Source organism: Chiloscyllium plagiosum, unplaced genomic scaffold, assembly GCF_037043375.1.
Source record: "Chiloscyllium plagiosum isolate Xiang-an unplaced genomic scaffold, Cpla_swu_hap1 HiC_scaffold_7, whole genome shotgun sequence".
NCBI classification, from domain to species: domain Eukaryota; kingdom Metazoa; phylum Chordata; class Chondrichthyes; order Orectolobiformes; family Hemiscylliidae; genus Chiloscyllium; species Chiloscyllium plagiosum.
The window spans coordinates 53,059,911-53,079,270 of NW_028270145.1; the positions used below are offsets into that span (position 1 = coordinate 53,059,911).

Consider the following 19,360-nt stretch of genomic DNA (forward strand, 5'->3'; position numbering starts at 1 on the left):
TCACTATTTGCCTTTCCCAGCCTCTGGTCTCTTGGCGCACTACTCTGCTTCTTTTATCCAGTTTCTACTCTCTTGACTCCCCGAGTCTCTGCTTTACTCCCACTCATTTATATCCAGCCAAGTAACAGCTTTTAAGAATGACAATTTGATCAGTTCAGTTGCCATGCAGCCTATGTAGCCTAGACCACACCTATGTTGCTAAGTGAAAGATTTTCTACGGAAGTTAGGAAGATCGAGAATTAGTCGTTTTGACTCCGAGAAAACGATTGTTATCTGACCGAAAATAGAGTGGACAATCAATATTTATACTAAAAATGTGTTGCTGGAAAAGCGCAGCAGGTCAGGCAGCATCCAAGGAGCAGGAGATTCGATGTTTCAGGCATGAGCCTTTCTTCAGGAATCCTGAAGAAGGGCTCATGCCCAAAACGTCGATTCTCCTGCTCCTTGAATGCTGCCTGACCTGCTGCGTTTTTCCAGCAACACATTTTCAGCTCTGATCTCCAGTCCTCACTTTCTCCTAATCAATATTTGTAGTTGCTTTAAGATGTTTCTCCCAGCAATTTATATAAAACCCTGTTCTTTGAAATTTGCAGAGGAGTTTGTAGCACCATGATAATTGTAGCTCCATGATATTGGCACTACACAAAATTATAAGGTAAGCAAAACCTGTGAACTGAAGATTCTTTATGTACCTCCTCAAAAGTCAAATCTCTGCTATTCTCCTCTATCAACATGCAAGTTGGCTACAGTAATACTGTAGTTATCAGTAGTCCAGCTGCTTTTGTAGTGCTCTCTGCATCATATCTGATAGCAGTATCTCTGTGGATGTAACTTCTTTTTTAAAATCATGTAGAGTCACTGGTTTAGTAAGCACATTACCCAATTTCCTAATTATCCCAAGACTGCTCTCGCTTCACTCTCCTTTCTTAGCTCGGTTTCTTGCTCACTTGAATGAAACATTCGCATGTTCAATAACACATTCAGTCTTTTCCCATACCTAATCCCTCTTTCCAACCAAATGTTGGATGCTTTATTGCTGCAAGGCCTAGACATTAAGCAAAAGGTGAAAAAATATATTTGAGTTAATTTAGTAAAGCAGCAGTGAGTATGTGAACTATACAGAAAACAAACTTTACTACAAGGAAAACTAACAAGGATTCAGATGCAGAATCACAGTAGCAATTTAGACATGTCAGCATACAAGTTAAATGACTGAAAAATGCTATGTTGTAACTAGATATCTGCTTGAAAATTCAAGACTGATACAGACTGATGTATATACAGTATTAAAAATGTAAGGCAAGTGCAAACCATTGTAATTCTGTAAGAATGAGTGAGCGGGACACAAGTAGAAGATATACACAGTTGGAGGCAAACTTTTTGTAAAAAGCATGCGAGCAGCCTGACAGCTATTTAGCCAAGTATGATACATACTTCATGTCCTGCCTCTCTTACAAAAGAATATATTATACAAACAGTGCTGCTATTCACTTGTTTATTAGAAGAAATATGCCTTTTACATATTCTGAAATTAAACAGTAGAAAATGGTCTTCCAACAATGATTAGAAATGAACATTTGATTTGCATGCCACTATAACTATTAATTGTTAGAATTCAATTTTGGCAGCCAATCAAAATTGAAGTTTCATGTATGCATAACTAACACAAACTGTATGTGGCTTAGAGTTGTTATTTGCAAACCATTCATCAGCCTTTATCTGTATTGAATTTTCAAGCAGATTCCGAGCAACGCAGCATTTCCCAGTAATTTAACATTGATAGTGCAGGAAATAAGAGCAACTTAAGCTAACAAACTATATCTCCTAGCAGAGAGAATGATTTATTTCAAATATGGTTACAAGCATTCATAACTAAATAGGAAGGAACTTGTTGAACTGAAACCATCTCCTCCTGGATACACATTTTGTTCAGCACTTGAAGCCAGGCTCTCAAGTCACGTGGCTTTATGAAGTCTAATTCACTCTAATGAAGCTGGTAACAAATAACTGGCTACTTACTCTGCTACTGCCAGTAGCACCTCTGTAAAAATAAAAGTCCCAACTGGCATATTGTCAGTTTTTTTTAAATACACAAATCTCTCGAGTTCAACAGGAAGAAAATCTAAGTGGATTGCTCAGGAGATTACTCTACAATTGAAACGCAAAGACGCACATGTTGGTTGTACATGGCAGGAATTCAGGTGGCATCGGTGCACTGTGTCATACCCCTGACAGCCAGTACGTAAGGAAAGAAAAGCCAGTCGTTACTAGATTTAGCAAAAGAGTGAAACCTCACAAATTAACATGTAACTCTACACTACCCATATCAATGTCTTTTGATGCTCAAGTAACCATTCAATCAATGCCCCCAACTCATACACGTTTATCAATTGATGCAACTAACAACACTCAGGTCTTAGTATAAAAACATTATCTTATATGTAAATCAGTCAGATGCTTGGGATACCAAAGAAGTAAATTTCTTGTAAATACACATGCATGCTAGTTTTGGGAGGAAGTCCCTCTTCGGACATATCTATCACTGTTGAATTGCACCACTGCTGAATGTGATGGATTCAAAACAGCGCGAGCAGCCCAAAACTGGGTACACCCAAATTCCTGTGTGCAGAATTGAATTCCAACACAATCAGTAACCTCAGGACTCGACATCTCTTTTCAACTTACCATTGAGACAGGCACCGACTATGGTTCAAGGGGAAGTGTTGAACAGAATGCCAGGAGCAACACCAGACATTTAAAACACGAGTGCCCAAACTAATAAAGCCATGAACAAGGATACAATCATATGCCCTATAGGCAGAGCTAAGACAATCTATAAACAACAGGGATGGACAAACCTTTTCAGCCCTATTACAAACTGTGAATGGATTTGGGCAATTAAATAACTAATGAGAGGGAGTGACTCCTCAATATCCTCATCTGTAATTATACTAAAGCACAGCACACAAAAGCAAAAGACAAGACTAAAGCATTTGTTGCCATATTCAGGCAGATGTGCAAGTTGCTGACCCATCTTGACCTTCTCCTGAGAACTCCAGTATCACAGCTTCAACTTACTCCACATGATATCAACAACCACTGAATGCAATGAAACAGCATAGACAATGAACATCAACAGCTATGACACTCTAATCTACTTGACAATGTGGCAAATTGACAATGTGGACAGATACAGCCTGTTCCCAAAAGGTTGGGAGAATGCAGTCATTCAACTAGTGCATCAGGATCAACAAAATACTGAGTGGTATCATGGACTGTGGTATCAAGCAGCACTTCCTCAATAATGTTCACTTTAAGTTCTGCCTGGAACTCCCTGCTCCATTCCTCAATGCAGCCTTACTCCAAATGGGATGTTGCTGAACAAAGAGACCTTGGAGTGCAGGTTCATAGCTCCTTGAAAGTGGAGTCACAGGTAGATAGGACAGTGAAGAAGGCATTTGGTATGCTTTCCTTTATGGGTCAGAGTATTGAGTTCAGGAGTTGGGAGGTCATGCTGCAGCTGTACAGGACATTGGTTAGGTCACTTTTGGAATATTGCGTGCAATTCTGGTCTCCTTCCAATCGGAAAGATGTTGTGAAACTTGAAAGGGTTCAGAAAAGATTTACAAGGATGTTGCCAGGGTTGAAGGATTTGAGCTTTAGGGACAGGCTGAACAGGCTGGGGCTGTTTTCCCTGGAGCATCAGAGGCTGAGAGGTGACCTCATAGAGGTTTATAAAATCATGAGGGGCATGGGTAAGATAAATAGACAAAGTCTTTTCCCTGGGGTGTGGGAGTCCAGAACTAGAGGGCATAGGTTTCAGGTAAGTAGGGAAAGATATGAACAAGGCCTAAGGGGCAACTTTTTCATGCAGAGGGTGGTACGAGTATGGAATGAGCTGCCGGAGGAAGTGGTGGAGGCTTGTACAATTGCAACATTTAAAAAGCACCTGGATGGGTATATGAATAGGAAGGGTTTGGAGAGATATGGGCCGGGTACTGGCAGGTGGAACTAGATTGGGTTGGGATATCTGGTCGGCATGGACAAGTTGGACTGAAGGGCCTGACTCTATGACAAATATAAACAAGAGAGCTGAATTCTAGAGATGAGGTGAGAGTTACTTTCAGATCAAGGAAGCATTTGACTGAGTGTGCTATCACGAAGCACTAATAAAACTGAAGCAAATGCAAATCATGGAGAAAGTTCTGTCATAAATAGCATAAAGGAAGATGGTTATAACTGCTGCAGATCAATAATTTCAGGCCCAGGATCTCACTGTAGATTTCCTTAAGGTAGCTTCCCAAGTAACATTAGTTGCTTCCTTAATCACCTTCCCTCAATCATAGGATCAGAAATCAAATGCTTGGAGATGAATGATAATATCCCTTTCCATTTTATTCCATGGCTCTCAAAAAGGAATTAGATAAACATTTCCAAAAAGAAAAACAGGACTAAATAAAAGATCTGGGGAGTAAAACAAGCTGTTTTGCTCTTCAGAGAGAGACATGGGGACTAACAGGCTGTGTGTCGCTTTCTGTGTGGGAACCAATATATTTCCAACAGTAGAGAAACCACTACCTCCTTTTGAGGCTCAATGGTATTACAATTACTAAATCCTCCACATCAAAATCTGGAGGGTTACCATTATTCAGGTTATTCTGTCTGAACACTGTTTGCAGACTTGAGGATAATCTGCTAAGTAACAAGCTGTTCAGCTCAAGTCTCTTGTTTCTGAAGCACCTTCATGGAGAATTCAGCATGAAATCTGAATTTCCTGAGGAAGCAGTGTCTACCAAGATCCCAGAGATGATGTTAGTCACACACATCAATACATGCCAGAACATCTCACCTGACCATTCCAAGCCTCATCATTTCAGCCCTCAAGACCTAAGACAGATTGGCCCAAATGTTTTTTCTCTGGAAATTTATCTCCGCAAAAATAAATCTATTTTTTTTCTCACCTCAATGGTGAGTGCATTTGTGTCATTTACAGGGATAAAAATTCCAAATCCATACTACAATCCAAGTTTGTTAACTAATTTTGCATATTTATTGAACAAGCTTGTTTTATAATAAATCAATAATTTGGAGATTAAAGTAAACTTGCTTGATTAATTTTTTTTTAAATTACAAGTTCAACCTCAAAAAAAGCACAAAGCTGGCCATATCAGAAACCAGACAGAATAGGTTAAATTTACATTGTGACCCTTGTGCTAATGGGACAAAAGAAAAACAGTGCATTGCTTCCACAACAACAGGAAATGGATTAATGGAATTAGAAGGGAAAATTTAATAAATAGTAGAAGGAAAGAAAGATATAGACTTGTATGGACAGAGCAGGGCTCTTTGGGAACAAAAAAACAAGTAGAACAGGTTGACTGGTGTCTGCCATTCCATAATTTCAATGCTGCCATGTGAAGCAGCACTTGTGTCCAAGTGCACCTGTTAGCAGAATTAAAACAGCATGTATACAAGTTTAAAAACATTCTGCTTGTCAATCACATATAAACTTTAAGAGGCTGTTTCTGTATCAGTACAATATTTTATAAGTTTGAAAAGACACGTATTGGTGTCTCTTTCAATGTGATACATAACTATTTAAATTCTATATTTAAACTTTAAAGTTAAAACTTTTTGGTGACAAACACTACACTGTAATAAACTCAATATTCCTTCAGCCAATGTAAATATGCATCAAGAATACAGAAGGCAATAGAAAGAAAACAAGACTTCACATCTTTTCTCGAAGGCCTATTTGTAAGCATCTATAATGTCAGAATCTCACATTGCAAAACTTTCCTGGATTGTGAGGTGGAAGCCATAAGTAAATTCACATGAAAAAGGAGGAGTAGCCATTTGGCGCACTGATTGTGCTCCGACATTTAATAAAAGCATGGCTGGTCTGATGTGCCATTATGTCGCCTCCTATATTCTTGACTCCTTTGCATTAAAAATACATATAAGTCAGCCTTGTAAATAGTCGATAACCCAGCCTCAAGGGCTTCTTGGAGAGGAGAATTCCAAAGACTGATGATCCTCTGAGGAGAAATTCTTCATCTTCATCTTAAATGATGGCACCACTCCCACAATTCAATATACCGTCATAAACCAAAACATTCATTTTCAGATTACAAATGTAAGCAGCTGCACTTGAAGTACATTTAAATAGTGTTTAAACAAGTTTTAAAAACTATTCAGACCATATGAATACTTTGTAAAGCCAGGATGGTATACTTACACTTCATGGAGAAAGTGAGGACTGCGGATGCTGGAGATCAGAGCTGAAAATATTGCTGGAAAAGCACAGCAGGTCAGGCAGCATCCAAGGAACAGGAGAATCGACGTTTCGGGCATGAGCCCTTCTTCAGGAAATTCCTTGGATACTGCCTGACCTGCTATGCTTTTCCAGCAACACATTTTCAGCTACTTACACTTATGCAATTCAAAATCTAAACAGTCAGAAAATTCCCCTTGCTCTCAATAGGTAAACAAGTCTAACATGTACTTGTATACATGCACAATTGCATGGAGAAAATATGAATATATGGAAACACGCTACATATTATGCAGGCAGCCAAGTGGATTTCCAATCAAATCATATCAATCGCGATCATATTGAATTGTGGAGCAGCCAAATAGCCTTCTTATGTTTATGATTACTTAATTTCAAAAACAAATTCTTTTGAGATCGAGGTAAAGCAGAATAACTAGGTAGTCTTATTAAATTGATTCACAAAACTGGGAATGTTGATGCTAATATTGCTGACTGCATCATTCATTCAAACTAAGATGTGCAGCAAATTTTGTACAAATGGAATTTCCTGTTGTATAGATTTAGGCCATGTTTTTAAACATAAATGCATGCCAAAAAAATCTATTTCATTCTTTATCACATTGTAAAGAGAACAGACAAACTAAAGCAAACATTAATTTACGGATTATGACATGCAAGACGACTAAGAATAGCATTTCAATTATGTGGAAAGTTATTAAAAACTTACCAGTTACTATGCCATAGTTGGGTGACTCAAGAACAGCTCCATAGAACTGAATGATGTTCCTATGGCTGAGAACACTTAGAATTTCAGCCTAAGTTCAAAATCAGAAAATACATAATTCAAATAAAAATTAAGGTATTTAATTAATAAATGGTTATTACAATTCAACTGCAGTAATTGTGGGTCTTCAGAAGTTACATATTTTAAAATATAAAATATTGGAGCTAAGTGCAAAATGATTGTTTCTAAAGCTCCATATTAATAGCTGAAATTGAGAAAATAAATTGGAGACTGGGGGGGGATATATGACTGAGATGTATAAAATTATGAGGGGCATAGACAGGAATAAACTTTTCTCCTTCGTGGAGGGGTCAATGACAGATTTCAGGTAAGGGGCAGGACGTTTCAACGGGATATGAGGAATTACATTTATTCAAGAGGATGGTGGGAATCTGGAACTGACCGCCTGTAAGGATGGTAGAGGCAGGATCCCTCATGACATTTAAGTAGTATGTAAATGTGCACTTGTGATGCCAAGGCAAACAAGGATATGGGTCAAGTGCTGGAAAATGGGATTAGAATAGTTAGGTCCTTGTTTTTGACTGGTGCAGACTCAATGTGCTGAAGAGGTACACAAAACATAAAGAAGGAACTATTACTCCATAACATAAATACTTAAGAAATCCGAGATAGTCACTTGGACCTTAAAGCCAGTCAGTAATACAATAGAAGCGGGGCTCATTTCCCACCTCAAATGTATCTTGCACACCGTTTCTGTACCTCTACGTTCCCTTACTATCTAAAGATCTAGTGACCTCATCTTAAATATACCAAGTGTGTTCTCTGGTGTAGAGTGATAAAGTTTCTCCCCACCTCAGTTCCAAGTGGCTGACCTGCTATTCTGAGAGTGTGACTTTGTGTTCTAGGTTCCCCAGGCAGCTAATATAAACATTTTTTCAGCATCATCGCTATCACATCCCTTAAGAATTTTATGTTTCAAATAGATCAGCCCTCAGTTCTTCTAACGTCCAGGGCATGTAGGCATGATCTTCTCAATCAGCCTTCAGAGATAATTTGTTTATTTCAAGAATTAGCAGTACTCCCGCAAAGGCAGGTTTATTCTCCTTAGGCATGGTGACCAAAACCCTGCATTGCAGCCCCAGAAAGAATTTCACCAAGGCCCTATACATCTGCACGAAAGCTTGTTTATTCTTATAGTCCAAACTGTTTACAGTATAGGAAAATATACCATTTCTTTCCTAATTGCTTGATATACCTGCATGATAACTTTCTGTGGCTTATGTACAAACACACCCAGATATTCCTAAATTTCCTAACAAAGTGGAAAATGTTACTTTGTAACATTATATTCCACCTGGCTTGTTCTTGCCCACCCCCTTAACCTGCAGTTCCCTTTGCAACTACTTTGTGCCCTCCTAACAGTTTACTTTGCCCAGTCAACAGAGAAAAAGCTGGGGAAATGGGAGAGTTACAGTTCTTTGAAAAGGCAGTTTAGACTAGGAGCTAAATGTATTCACATTTAGGGCAACAATGAACATATACCGTGCATGCATTGTATTTTTTCAACTGAGCAAAAACTTTGGGAACAGTTAGTCCCTGATGCATTCCCCATGGCAATGTTTTGACAGAGTTAATTGCTTTGCATCAATTTATATAAACCTTTGTAGCTAACTTTCTATAGTGCATTCTCCATGGTAATGCCTCTATCAAGCAGAGTCCACTTGCCAACCAATCAGAACCCTCTTCTAATGTGGTTAAAAATTTTGGTTCCACTTGAAACTTGGTATTCTTCTCATTCTATCCTGATGGATGCAAGTCAAAACCCTTTGACATAATGTCTCTTTTATGGTCATACACAAGATCAGGCTATGTGCCCCACCACGGGGTGATGTAACTCTACAAGCCAAGTGAATTAATGTAAAGCAGTGTTTCGATGGTCCAGAGTATAAGTGAAGCATATAGAAAGTGGACTACTCCAGCACCATGTGATACCAATTTCATCAATGTTGAATTCTGAACAAGCTCTTGCAATGGACTTCTGTTACGACTGCTTGATTATAGTATCCATCGAGCCCAACACAACACAAAGACTGCAGAGTTGTTGCATCATTTTCCAACATCTTTCAGACATGTCCCTTATCTTTGAGCCAGGATGCCTTTGAATAAGTTGGCAACCAGAAAACAAATTCATAGGACCATAAGACAGAGGAGCAGAAATTAGGGTCATTCAGCACATGGAGACTGTTCCACCATTCAGTCATAGCTTATAAGTTTCTCAACCCCATTTTCCTGCTTACTCCCCAAAATCCTTGATCCCCTTGATACTCAAGAACCTATCTATCTCAGTCTTAAATATACTCAATGATTTGTCTTCCATAACTTTCTGTGGCAATGAATTCCATAGATTCACCACTCTCCGGCTGAAGAAATTTCTCCTTATCTCCATTCTAAAAAGTCTTCCCATTACTTTAAGGTTGTGCTCTCAGGTCCTAGTCTCTCCTCCCAATGGAAACATCTTCCCAACATCAACTCTGTTCAGGCCGTTCAGTATTCTGTAAGTTTCAATTAGATCTCCCCCTCATCCTTCTGAACTCCATGGAGTATTGACTCAGAGTTCTCAAACGTTTCTCATACGTTAAGTTTTCCATTTCAGGAACCATTCTAGTGAGCTGTCTCTGAACACTCTCCAAGGCCAGTATATCTTCCTGAGATATGGGGCCCAAAACTGCGCACAATACTCCAAATATGGCCTGACCACAGCCTTATAGAGCCTCAGAAGTACATCCTTGCTTTTATATTCAAGTCCTCTCAAAATAAATACCATCATTGCATTTGCATTCCTAACTATTGACTCAACCTGCAAATTTACGGAGAGAATCCTGGACTAGGACTCCCAAATTTCTTAGCACTTCAGACTTCTGAATTTTCTCCCCAGTTAGAAAATAAATTCCTTCTGATTGTTGAGCCCCTAAGATTAGCATCTCTTCAGTGGAGTTGAAAGACAGGTTTCTCCTACATCGCCACTCCATAACCACCTGACGCCTGGAGGAAGAACCCTCGGGATCCTCCAACTCCACGGCATCAGAGTGAATTTCACTAGTTTCCTCATTTCCTCTCCCCCTACCTTATCCCAGTTCCAACCTTCCAACTCAGCACTGCTCTCATAACCTGTCTCACCTGTCCATCTTCTTTCCCACCTATCCGGTCCATGCTCTGGTCCACCCTATCACCATTACCCCCACCTTCATCTACCTATTGCACTCTCAGCTACCTTCCCCCAGCCCCAACCCCCTCCCACTTATCTCACCACTCCCTCGGCTCACAGCTTCATTTCTGAAGGGCTTTTGCCTGAAACGTCGATCCTCTTGTTCCTTGGATGCTGCCTGACCTGTTGTGTTTTTCCAGCACCACATTCTTGACTTTGATCTCCAGCATTTGCAGTCTTTACTTTCTCCTACATCAAGCCATTTCCTGAGCTGCCTGTTCCTACTCAGCACGGCAGATTATCTCATGCTGAGCAGATGCCTCTAACACATCATTTATCCCAAGTGGAGTTACTTATTTTATGCTGGTTCTAGGAAACCAAATTGCAATTTCCATAAGTACTCGACTGATTGTTGATCTCAGGTAAAAGGTGATGCCCTATTTTTGGCCAAAAAATCTGGAATTTTCCATATATCTCGTGTAAAGGTCAACATTAATTCTTCACAGGTGAGTCAAAGTACTATCCTGTATATAAATGTTACAATGGGGGAATACATTTCTTTTTCATGCTATTATGTGATTAGATGTACAATTCACACCAATTTGGTGCAAAAGAGTCAGGTGACAACCTACCTCGTGGAATACAGTCATATGCCTCATTGAGGCTTTTAAATTTCTTTATTTTGTGTAAAAATGCCCTCCAGAAAATATAAAAAATATACAGCAGTGTTTAAACTGAAAGCTATTGAAGTTGCAGAGAAGACAAATAACTGTGTAGCAACAAGAGAATTGTGTGTTTCGGAGAACTTTGTGAGAGACTGGAGAATGACATTGAACCAACTTCAGACGATGCTAAAAAAGTGTGCCAACAGAGGTCAACCTAGCAAGTGGCCACAATTGGAGAAAAAAGTTGCTGAGTGGGTACTTAAAAATTGTCACAATGGAAAACTTGTTAATCATGAAGTCAGCCAAATCCATGCACGAAATGAATCAAAGAAGGATGAAACTTTGGATTTTAAGGCAAATGCTGTATGGTGCACAAGGTTCACGAGGTGTGACTTAGTGCTTCAGCAGAGAATTAAGATTGAAAAATAGCTGCCTGTTGAACTAGAAGATTTTCCAATTTCACCAGTTGGTAATCAGAAATCAGCAGGAAGGTTACAAGTTATCATGTCTATTACTCTTGACATGCTGGAGAATCGGTCCTACGCAGTGTTGCTGAACAAAGAGACCTTGGAGTGCAGGTTCATAGCTCCTTGAAGGTGGCGTCACAGGTAGATAGGATAGTGAAGGCGGCATTTGGTATGCTTTCCTTTATTGGTCAGCGTATTGAGTACAGGAGTTGGGAGGTCATGTTGTGGATGTAGAGGACATTGGTTAGGCTACTGTTGGAATATTGCATGTATAGGACATAGAACATTACAGCGCAGTACAGGTCCTTCGGCCCTCGATGTAGCGCCGACCTGTCATACCAATCTGAAGCCCATCTAACCTACACTATTCCATGTACATCCATATTCTTGTCCAATGACGACTTAAGTTGGCGAATCTACTACCGTTGTAGGCAAAGCATTCCATACCCTTACTACTCTCTGAGTAAAGAAACTATCTCTGACATCTGTCCTATATCTATCACCCCTCAATTTAAAGCTATGCCCTCTCGTGCTCACCGTCACCATACTTGGAAAAAGGCTCTCCCTGTCCACCCTATCTAACCCTCTGATTATCTTTTATGTCTCTATTAAGTCACCTCTCAAACTTCTTCTCTCTAACGAAAATAGCTTCAAGTCCCTCAGCCTTCCCTCGTAAGACCTGCCCTCCATACCAGGCAACATCCTAGTAAATCTTCTCTGCACCCTTTCCAAAGCTTCCACATCCTTCTTATAATGCGGTGACCAGAACTGTACACAATACTCCAAGTGCGGCCACACCAGAGTTTTGTACAGCTGTAGCATAACCTCATGGTTCCGGAACTCGATCCCTCTATTAATAAAAGCTAAAACACTGTATGCCTTCTTAACAACCCTGTCAACCTGGGTGGCAACTTTCAAGGATTAGTATACCTGGACACCGAGATCTCTCTGCTGATCTACACTACCACGAATCTTACCATTAGCCCAGTACTTTGCATTCCGGTCACTCCGACCAAAGTGAATCACCTCACACTTGTCCGCATTAAACTCCATTTGCCACCTCTCAGCCCAGTTCTGCAGCTTATCTATGTCTCTCTGTAACCTACAACATCCTTTGCCACTATCCACAACTCCACCGATCTTAGTGTCGTCTGCAAATTTACTAACCCATCCTTCTACGCCCTCATCCAGATCATTTATAAAAATGACGAACAGCAGTGGACCCAACACCGACCCTTGCGGTACACCACTGGTAACTGGACTCCAGGATGAACATTTCCTATCAACCTCACTCTCTGTCTTCTTTCAGCAAGCCAATTACTGATCCAAACTGCTATATCTCCCACAATCCCATTCCTCCGCATTTTGTACAATAGCCTACTGTGGGAAACCTTATCGAACGCCTTGCTGAAATCCATAAACACCACATCAACCAGTTTACTCTCATCTACCTGTTTGGTCACCTTCTCAAAGAACTCAATAAGGTTTGTGAGGCACGACCTACCCTTCACAATACCGTGCTGACTGTCCCTAATCAAATTATTATTTTCTAGATAATTATGAATCCTATCTCTTATAACCTTTTCCAACACTTTACCAACAACTGAAGTAAGGCTCACTGGTCTATAATTACCTAGGTTGACTCTACTCCCCTTCTTGTAATTCTGGTCTCCTTCCTATCAGAAAGATGTTGTGAAACTTGAAACAGTTCAGAAAAGATTTACAAGGATGTTGCCAGGGTTGGAGGATTTGAGCTATAAGAAGAGGCTGAACAGGCTGGGGCTGCTTTCCCTGGAGCGTCAGAGGCTGAGGGGTGATCTTATAGAGGTTTACAAAATTATGAGGGGCATGGATTGTGTAAATAGGCAAACTCTTTTCCCTGGGGTCGGGGAGTCCAGAAATGGAGGGCATAGGTTTAGGGTGAGAGGGGAAAGATATAAAAGAGACCGAAGGGGCAACTTTTTCATGCAGAGAGTGGTACGTGTATGGAATGAGTTGCCAGAGGATGTGGTGGAGGCTGGTACAATTGCAACATTTAAGAGGCATTTGGATGGGTATATAAATAAGAAGGGTTTGGAGGGATATGGGCCAGGTGCTGGCAGGTGGGACTAGATTGGGTTGGGATATCAGGTTGGCATGAACGAGTTGGACCGAAGGTCTTTTCCATGCTGTACATCTCTATGATTCTAGAGTCGAACTGTCAACCAGAAAGGAGGAAAAACAGTATTGGTGAGAACCACTGGCCATGAGAAAAGTAGGTTACTTTAGTTCTTTCTTGAATGGCTGATGACATTAAGTTAAAACCAATGGCTTTCTAAGAGAAACATTTCGCCCAAGGAGAAATTCCCAAAAGAAATTGTCATCCATATAAATCCACAAGGCTAGATAGATGAAGTGGATGTACAAAATGGATAAAGGACATTGGGAATTTATGACCTGGTGGACTACACAAGAAAAAGAGTTTACTTGTGTAGGACCAGTTTACATCATATCAAGTGTGTAGAATGTTATTGATAACATCTGATCACGTATCACTGACATAGCTGTAATTTCCAGTGGACTTACAAGCGTGTTGCAACCAATAGACATTGGTATCAATAAGCCATTTAAAGACATGATGAGAATAAAGTGGAATAACTCGATGATTGATAGAGAAAAGAAATATCCACAAAAGGAGGCAGTTTGCAGGCTCCATCATTGTCACTGATCCGAGAATAAATTATTGATTCATGTAAAGAAATAAAAGCTGACACTATTTTCAAATCATTCAAGAAATGTGGAATTTCAAATGCATTGGATGGTACAGAGAATGATTATCTATGAGATGACACAGAAGAGGAGGATGATTTGGTATTGCTAACTATAGACAATCAAAATGAAGATGATCCAGACAATGATATCATTCATCCTGATGACTATGAAGTTTTATTTGGTGCTGAAGATGCTGAATAGTGGGATTTTGCAGGATTTTGAATGAACTTTTGTATCTGACATGTCTAATTTAAGATGTAACATGTACTGGTAATTGTGATTTAAAAGCCGTATTATATTTCTTCTTCACTTTTTTTACATATAAATAAAGGCTTACTACCAGTAATTCATTTTTGTTTCCATTGTCTTTATCCGGCAATTACTGTAATTTGCTTTTCTTTATTCATTTAAGAGATCAGTTAATGATATAGTATGAATTTTGATGGGCATGAATTTCAGCCCCTCAACAGTAGTATCCATGTAATAGTCGACCCCATAAATGTAACATTAGAAAGTAGTCTAAAAATTTTGACTATTACTCAAGTACATACACTATTGACAAACTGCACTGTACTTTTCAAATACTGTATAAATACATATGCATTTCAATATCTACAGGTTAAAAGCAAAATACTGCAGAAGCTGGAAATCTGAAACAAACAGAGCACCCTGTGAATGTCAGCAATCTGGCAGCATCTGTGCACAGAAACGGAGTTAATGTTGAGTCTAGTAGCTCCCCAGATGCTGCTAGACCTGCTGAGTTTCCCAAACACTGTTTGTTTAACAATATCCACAGTACATGGGTAATTGAACTGTTGTAATAGTATCCAGCATCTACAGTGTTCCAGACTAATAGTAGACAACCAAAAGTTTACTATCTTACCACCATTAACTCAGCACAATCCTGACCCGATATGAAGTTGAAAAGATAATGCAACAGCTGAGAACTAACAAGGCTTCCCACACAGATAAATAAAATGCCACCAAAATCAGCATGTTGTAACTAAATTAAACTAATTGATCAGTTTCAACACACCAGATAAATGAAAATGCAAATGAAAACCCAGGTCCCCCAAAAAAACAAAACTTTTGCAATCGGTTGGGAAGGAGGGTTGGAGAACAACTATGCTTTTAACGTTTTAACAATCAGAATAACGTCCACGGATGGCTTTCACCACACTATATTTTCCATTTTAACGCTTAGCCTGACAAAATGCTAAAGCAAAGAAGGGATGCATTTTTGATATATTATACACACATGACCTCGTCTTGCTCATCTGGAAGGAGGAGAGCATGCCAGAAGATCTCCAAGATGCCATAACTGTGACTCTCTTAAGGAAAGGAAGCAGAAGTGACTGCAGTAACTACAGGGCAGTCTTCCTACTGTTCACCACAGGGACATTACAAGAATCCAACTCAAGTACTTCTTCCGGTGGCTGAGGGACTACTACTGGAGTCACAATGTGGATTCTGTTCATCAAGAGGCACAGTGGACATGAGCCTCACAGAATGAGGAGTTCAGCAGGCAGCTGTAATCTTCATACATGTCCTTTGACCTCACACAGGTCTTTGACTCGATCCCCTGGGAGGGGCTATGGAGCATCCTCCTTAATTTGGCTGCCATCACGATTCTCCACCTGCTGTGCAACATGCAAACCTTGATCCTCACCAACTTGCAAACTTGGATCAAGCAGGGTTGAGTCATTGCACCAATGCTCTTCTTTATTCTCTTTTTCTCAAAACTCTACTCTATCTCCATGAAGTTTCCCCGTCGGAGTGGAGCATCTCTACAGGACACGTGGGAAACAGATCAATTTGCATCACTTCTAGTCCTGAACCAAGACGACCTGGACCTTTGTCATCAGCTGTAGTAAGCAAAGAATACCTGCATATATACCCTCTTAGAAAGAGAATTCCACAACATGATGGGGGATTCACAAGGGAATGGGAGATTGTGCTTTCGGCGAAACATCAGGGAAGTCAAAGGTCCTAACCAAGTAGCTCCTACTACAAAACTTCTGCAAATCCATTGGCAGGATTGATGCTTCAATTTCAGTGTTTTCTCTCTCAGGTCAACATACCCAGTAAAGGCACTGGTTACGGTCAGTCACCCGCAGTGCGTGGAAACAAAACTTCAAAATCAGACTCCCTAGTCCCAGGTTTAATCATGGCAAGAGGTTACTAGAAGGCACAGAAAACACTTCATGTCCTCAAACATGTTCTCAAAGCATCTATTAGAATATACAACATCCCCACTAACTTGAGAGAATCTTTTGCCTGAGACCACTCAAATTGTAGAAGCATTATCATTTACATGCCAACTATTTTGAACATCTCCAATAGATCCAAGCAGAGGCCAAACACCAACAGTATGAAAATCTGCACATCCCACCCACCCAACATTTCAAAAGCCCACCCCCCCAACCTGTGGCAGAGTGTGTTTATCCAGACATTGGACAGTTTAATCCCCTCTCAAACCACAACTCCAGAGTGGAAGAAAGTCAACCTTGATCTTGAGGGATAGTTCCGACTCATGTTAAGACTGATTGAAATGCAGTTACCTGCAGGATTCAAGCTAGTACATTCACATCTCTGGTTTATTAATACAAGAAGACAAAGACAACCAAGACCTTAATCATCATCCCAAAATGCAAACTGCAGATTGCACCACTATTTCAGCATCCAGCTACTTCTTAAGTCTCAAGTGCCCTTGCTAGAAGCTACTCACTAGATTAGCTTTTTAAAGGAACACCTCTTAATATCTGTCCTACAGTTGAGCTTTGATAACATTGAACCTGGAGCCATTTAGCATATTGATCCACATGCTGAAATAATTTACATTCTCAATCCCTCTTGCTCAAATTATTCTTTGTAATTCACTACTTTGAAGCAAAGCAGAAAGAAATAATTCCCGTGGGAGTAAAAGAAGTGAAGCAGGTTCCCCTCCTCCATCCTTCAAAACTCTACTGAGTACAGACCCAGAATCTTTAACCACTCCTCACATCTCAAGGCCCAGGATCATTCTTGAAAACCTTCTGTGGACCCCCTCCAATACCAACACATTCTTCAGTAGATTCATGGATCCAAACCTGCTCTCAATATTCAAATGCAGTCTGACCAGAGCCTTATACGGCCTCAGCAGTGCATCTCTGCTTTTGCATTCCAGCTCTCTTGAAATGAATGCTAGCATTGTTTTTGCCTTCCTAATTGCCAACTGAACCTGTATGTAAACCTTAACAGAATCCTGAACTTGGGCTTGTATGTGGACTTGGGTGGGATGCTCTTCAGAGGGTCGATGTAGACTCAATCGACCAAATGGGCTGCTTCTACACTGGAAGGATTCTATGGACCCCTGCAGAACTCAACTAGTCACTGGTTGCCATCCTGAAAAAAAACTCTTTATCTCTACTCTCTGCCAATCAGCCAATCCTCTATCCATGCTGGCACCTTGCCCCCAACACCAAGGGCTCTTGTTTTATTTTGCAGTCTCCTGGGCAGCACCTTGTCAAAGGCCTTCTGGAAATCAATCTGTTCTTATTCTTGTGTTTGTAATGTCTAATAAAACATGAATATAAGTCATCAGAAGGACACATAGCACAAACCTTACCTCTTTTTCTATTTTTAACAACTTTTTCACAGCCACCTCTTTGTCTTGAGATAACCATGTTGCTCTATACACACTACCAAAACTTCCCCCGCCACAGTTTTCATGAAATTGCAAATCATCAAACTTGATTTGCAAAAACGATGGACTGAAGGACAACATTGCATACTGACAATTTCAGAATCTGAAAAATATAAAAACAATGTGTTAAATAAAATGCCACCAAAATCAGCATGCTGTAACTAAATTAAACTAACTGGTCGGTTTCAACACACCAGATAAGTGACTTAAAATGCAAAGGAAAACACAGGTCCCAAAAAAAAGAACTTCTGCAATCGGTTGGGAAGGAGGGCTGGAGAACAACTATGCTTTTAACGTTTTAACGATCAGAATAACGTCCATGGATGGCTTTCACCACACTATATTTTCCATTTTAACGCTTAGCCTTACTACGTTGCCACAGTGATGACTTCAAAAGTAATCCACTCGTTGCAAAACACTTTGGATCGTCCCGAGACCAACGCAGGCGCTCTATCAAGACAAGTTGTTGCTTTTACAAGAGCCCCTGCGCCCGCTGAGCTTCCAGGGACACTTATCGTGACGGGGAAGCGCTGTCAACTTGGAGACTGGATCATTGCTCAGGAATGTGATATACGCAAACTCTCCACTTCAGAGAAAATAGCAGCGAGTAACATCGATTGGACAGGGTCCCTCTACAACGCTCTTACGCACAAATTAGACACTTTTTTTTTAAATGCCACCGATGACTTCCTAAAAAGGAGCAACTTTCGCAAAACTTAATGGCTATTCCCTGAAGTAAAAACACTTCTGGGAAGTGGGAGGCGGTTTTGCCGCAATCTGTCACGTGAGAGCTCTGTGCAATGCTGCGGATCCCAGAGTAAATGTGTTTAAACAAAAACTCCAACCAGCAAAGTTCATAGGACTCCGAGACTTGCCAATGATACAAACCACACGATTACATAAGGCCATGAAAAGTACAACCGGCAGTTACTCCATAGTCACAGGAAGCAATCTTCTCCACTTCTGTCTGCAGTTTTAAAAAAACACTTGACCATGAACATTACAAACACAGCGTCGACGTTCTGTTCAGGATCATTTCTCACCTCCTAATGCACTTACTCCAGCTTCCAACTGGGAGTATAAGAGAAACACAGCGCAGGGCAAGAATCGCTGCAAACAAGGTGACCAACACCGAAACACCGCCCCTTCCTCGTCCCTCCTTCCCACACTGCCAGAGAGAGCCAGCGCCTCCTACTGGTGAGCCGCATTGTCTGAGAGAACCAGCGCCTCCTGCGGGTGAGCTGCACTGTCTGAGAGAACCAGCGCCTCCTGCTGGTGAGCCGCACTGTCTGAGAGAACCAGCGCCTCCTGCTGGTGAGCTGCACTGTCTGAGAGAACCAGCGCCTCCTACTGGTGAGCCGCACTGTCTGAGAGAACCAGCGCCTCCTACTGGTGAGCCGCACTGTCTGAGAGAACCAGCACCTCCTACTGGTGAGCCACACTGTCTGAGAGAACCAGCGCCTCCTGTGGGTGAGCTGCACTGTCTGAGAGAACCAGCGCCTCCTGCTGGTGAGCCGCACTGTCTGAGAGAACCAGCGCCTCCCGCTGGTGAGCCGCACTGTCTGAGA

The 19,360-nt window shown here is 40.8% G+C and overlaps 1 protein-coding gene across 7 annotated transcripts in view; it reads right to left on the reverse strand.

Moving 5' to 3' along the window:
- LOC122551555 (mitogen-activated protein kinase kinase kinase 20-like) overlaps nt 1-19,045 on the reverse strand; it is a 143,682-nt gene extending 124,637 nt beyond the window's left edge. Inside the window, exons 1-3 of one of the 7 annotated variants that reach the window (XM_087989012.1) lie at nt 18,836-19,034; nt 17,715-17,895; nt 7,002-7,089 (exon numbers count right to left, since the gene is read on the reverse strand). In XM_087989012.1, coding sequence (XP_087845138.1) covers nt 7,002-7,089; nt 17,715-17,873 — 247 coding nt within the window. In that variant the 5' untranslated portion in view covers nt 17,874-17,895; nt 18,836-19,034. Of the gene's footprint in view, nt 1-7,001; nt 7,090-17,714; nt 17,896-17,986; nt 18,612-18,667; nt 18,805-18,835 lie in introns of those variants that run through there. The other 6 variants (XM_087989014.1, XM_087989013.1, XM_087989011.1 and 3 more) reach the window with 6 other exon arrangements.
- Nucleotides 19,046-19,360: the final 315 nt, after the last annotated feature.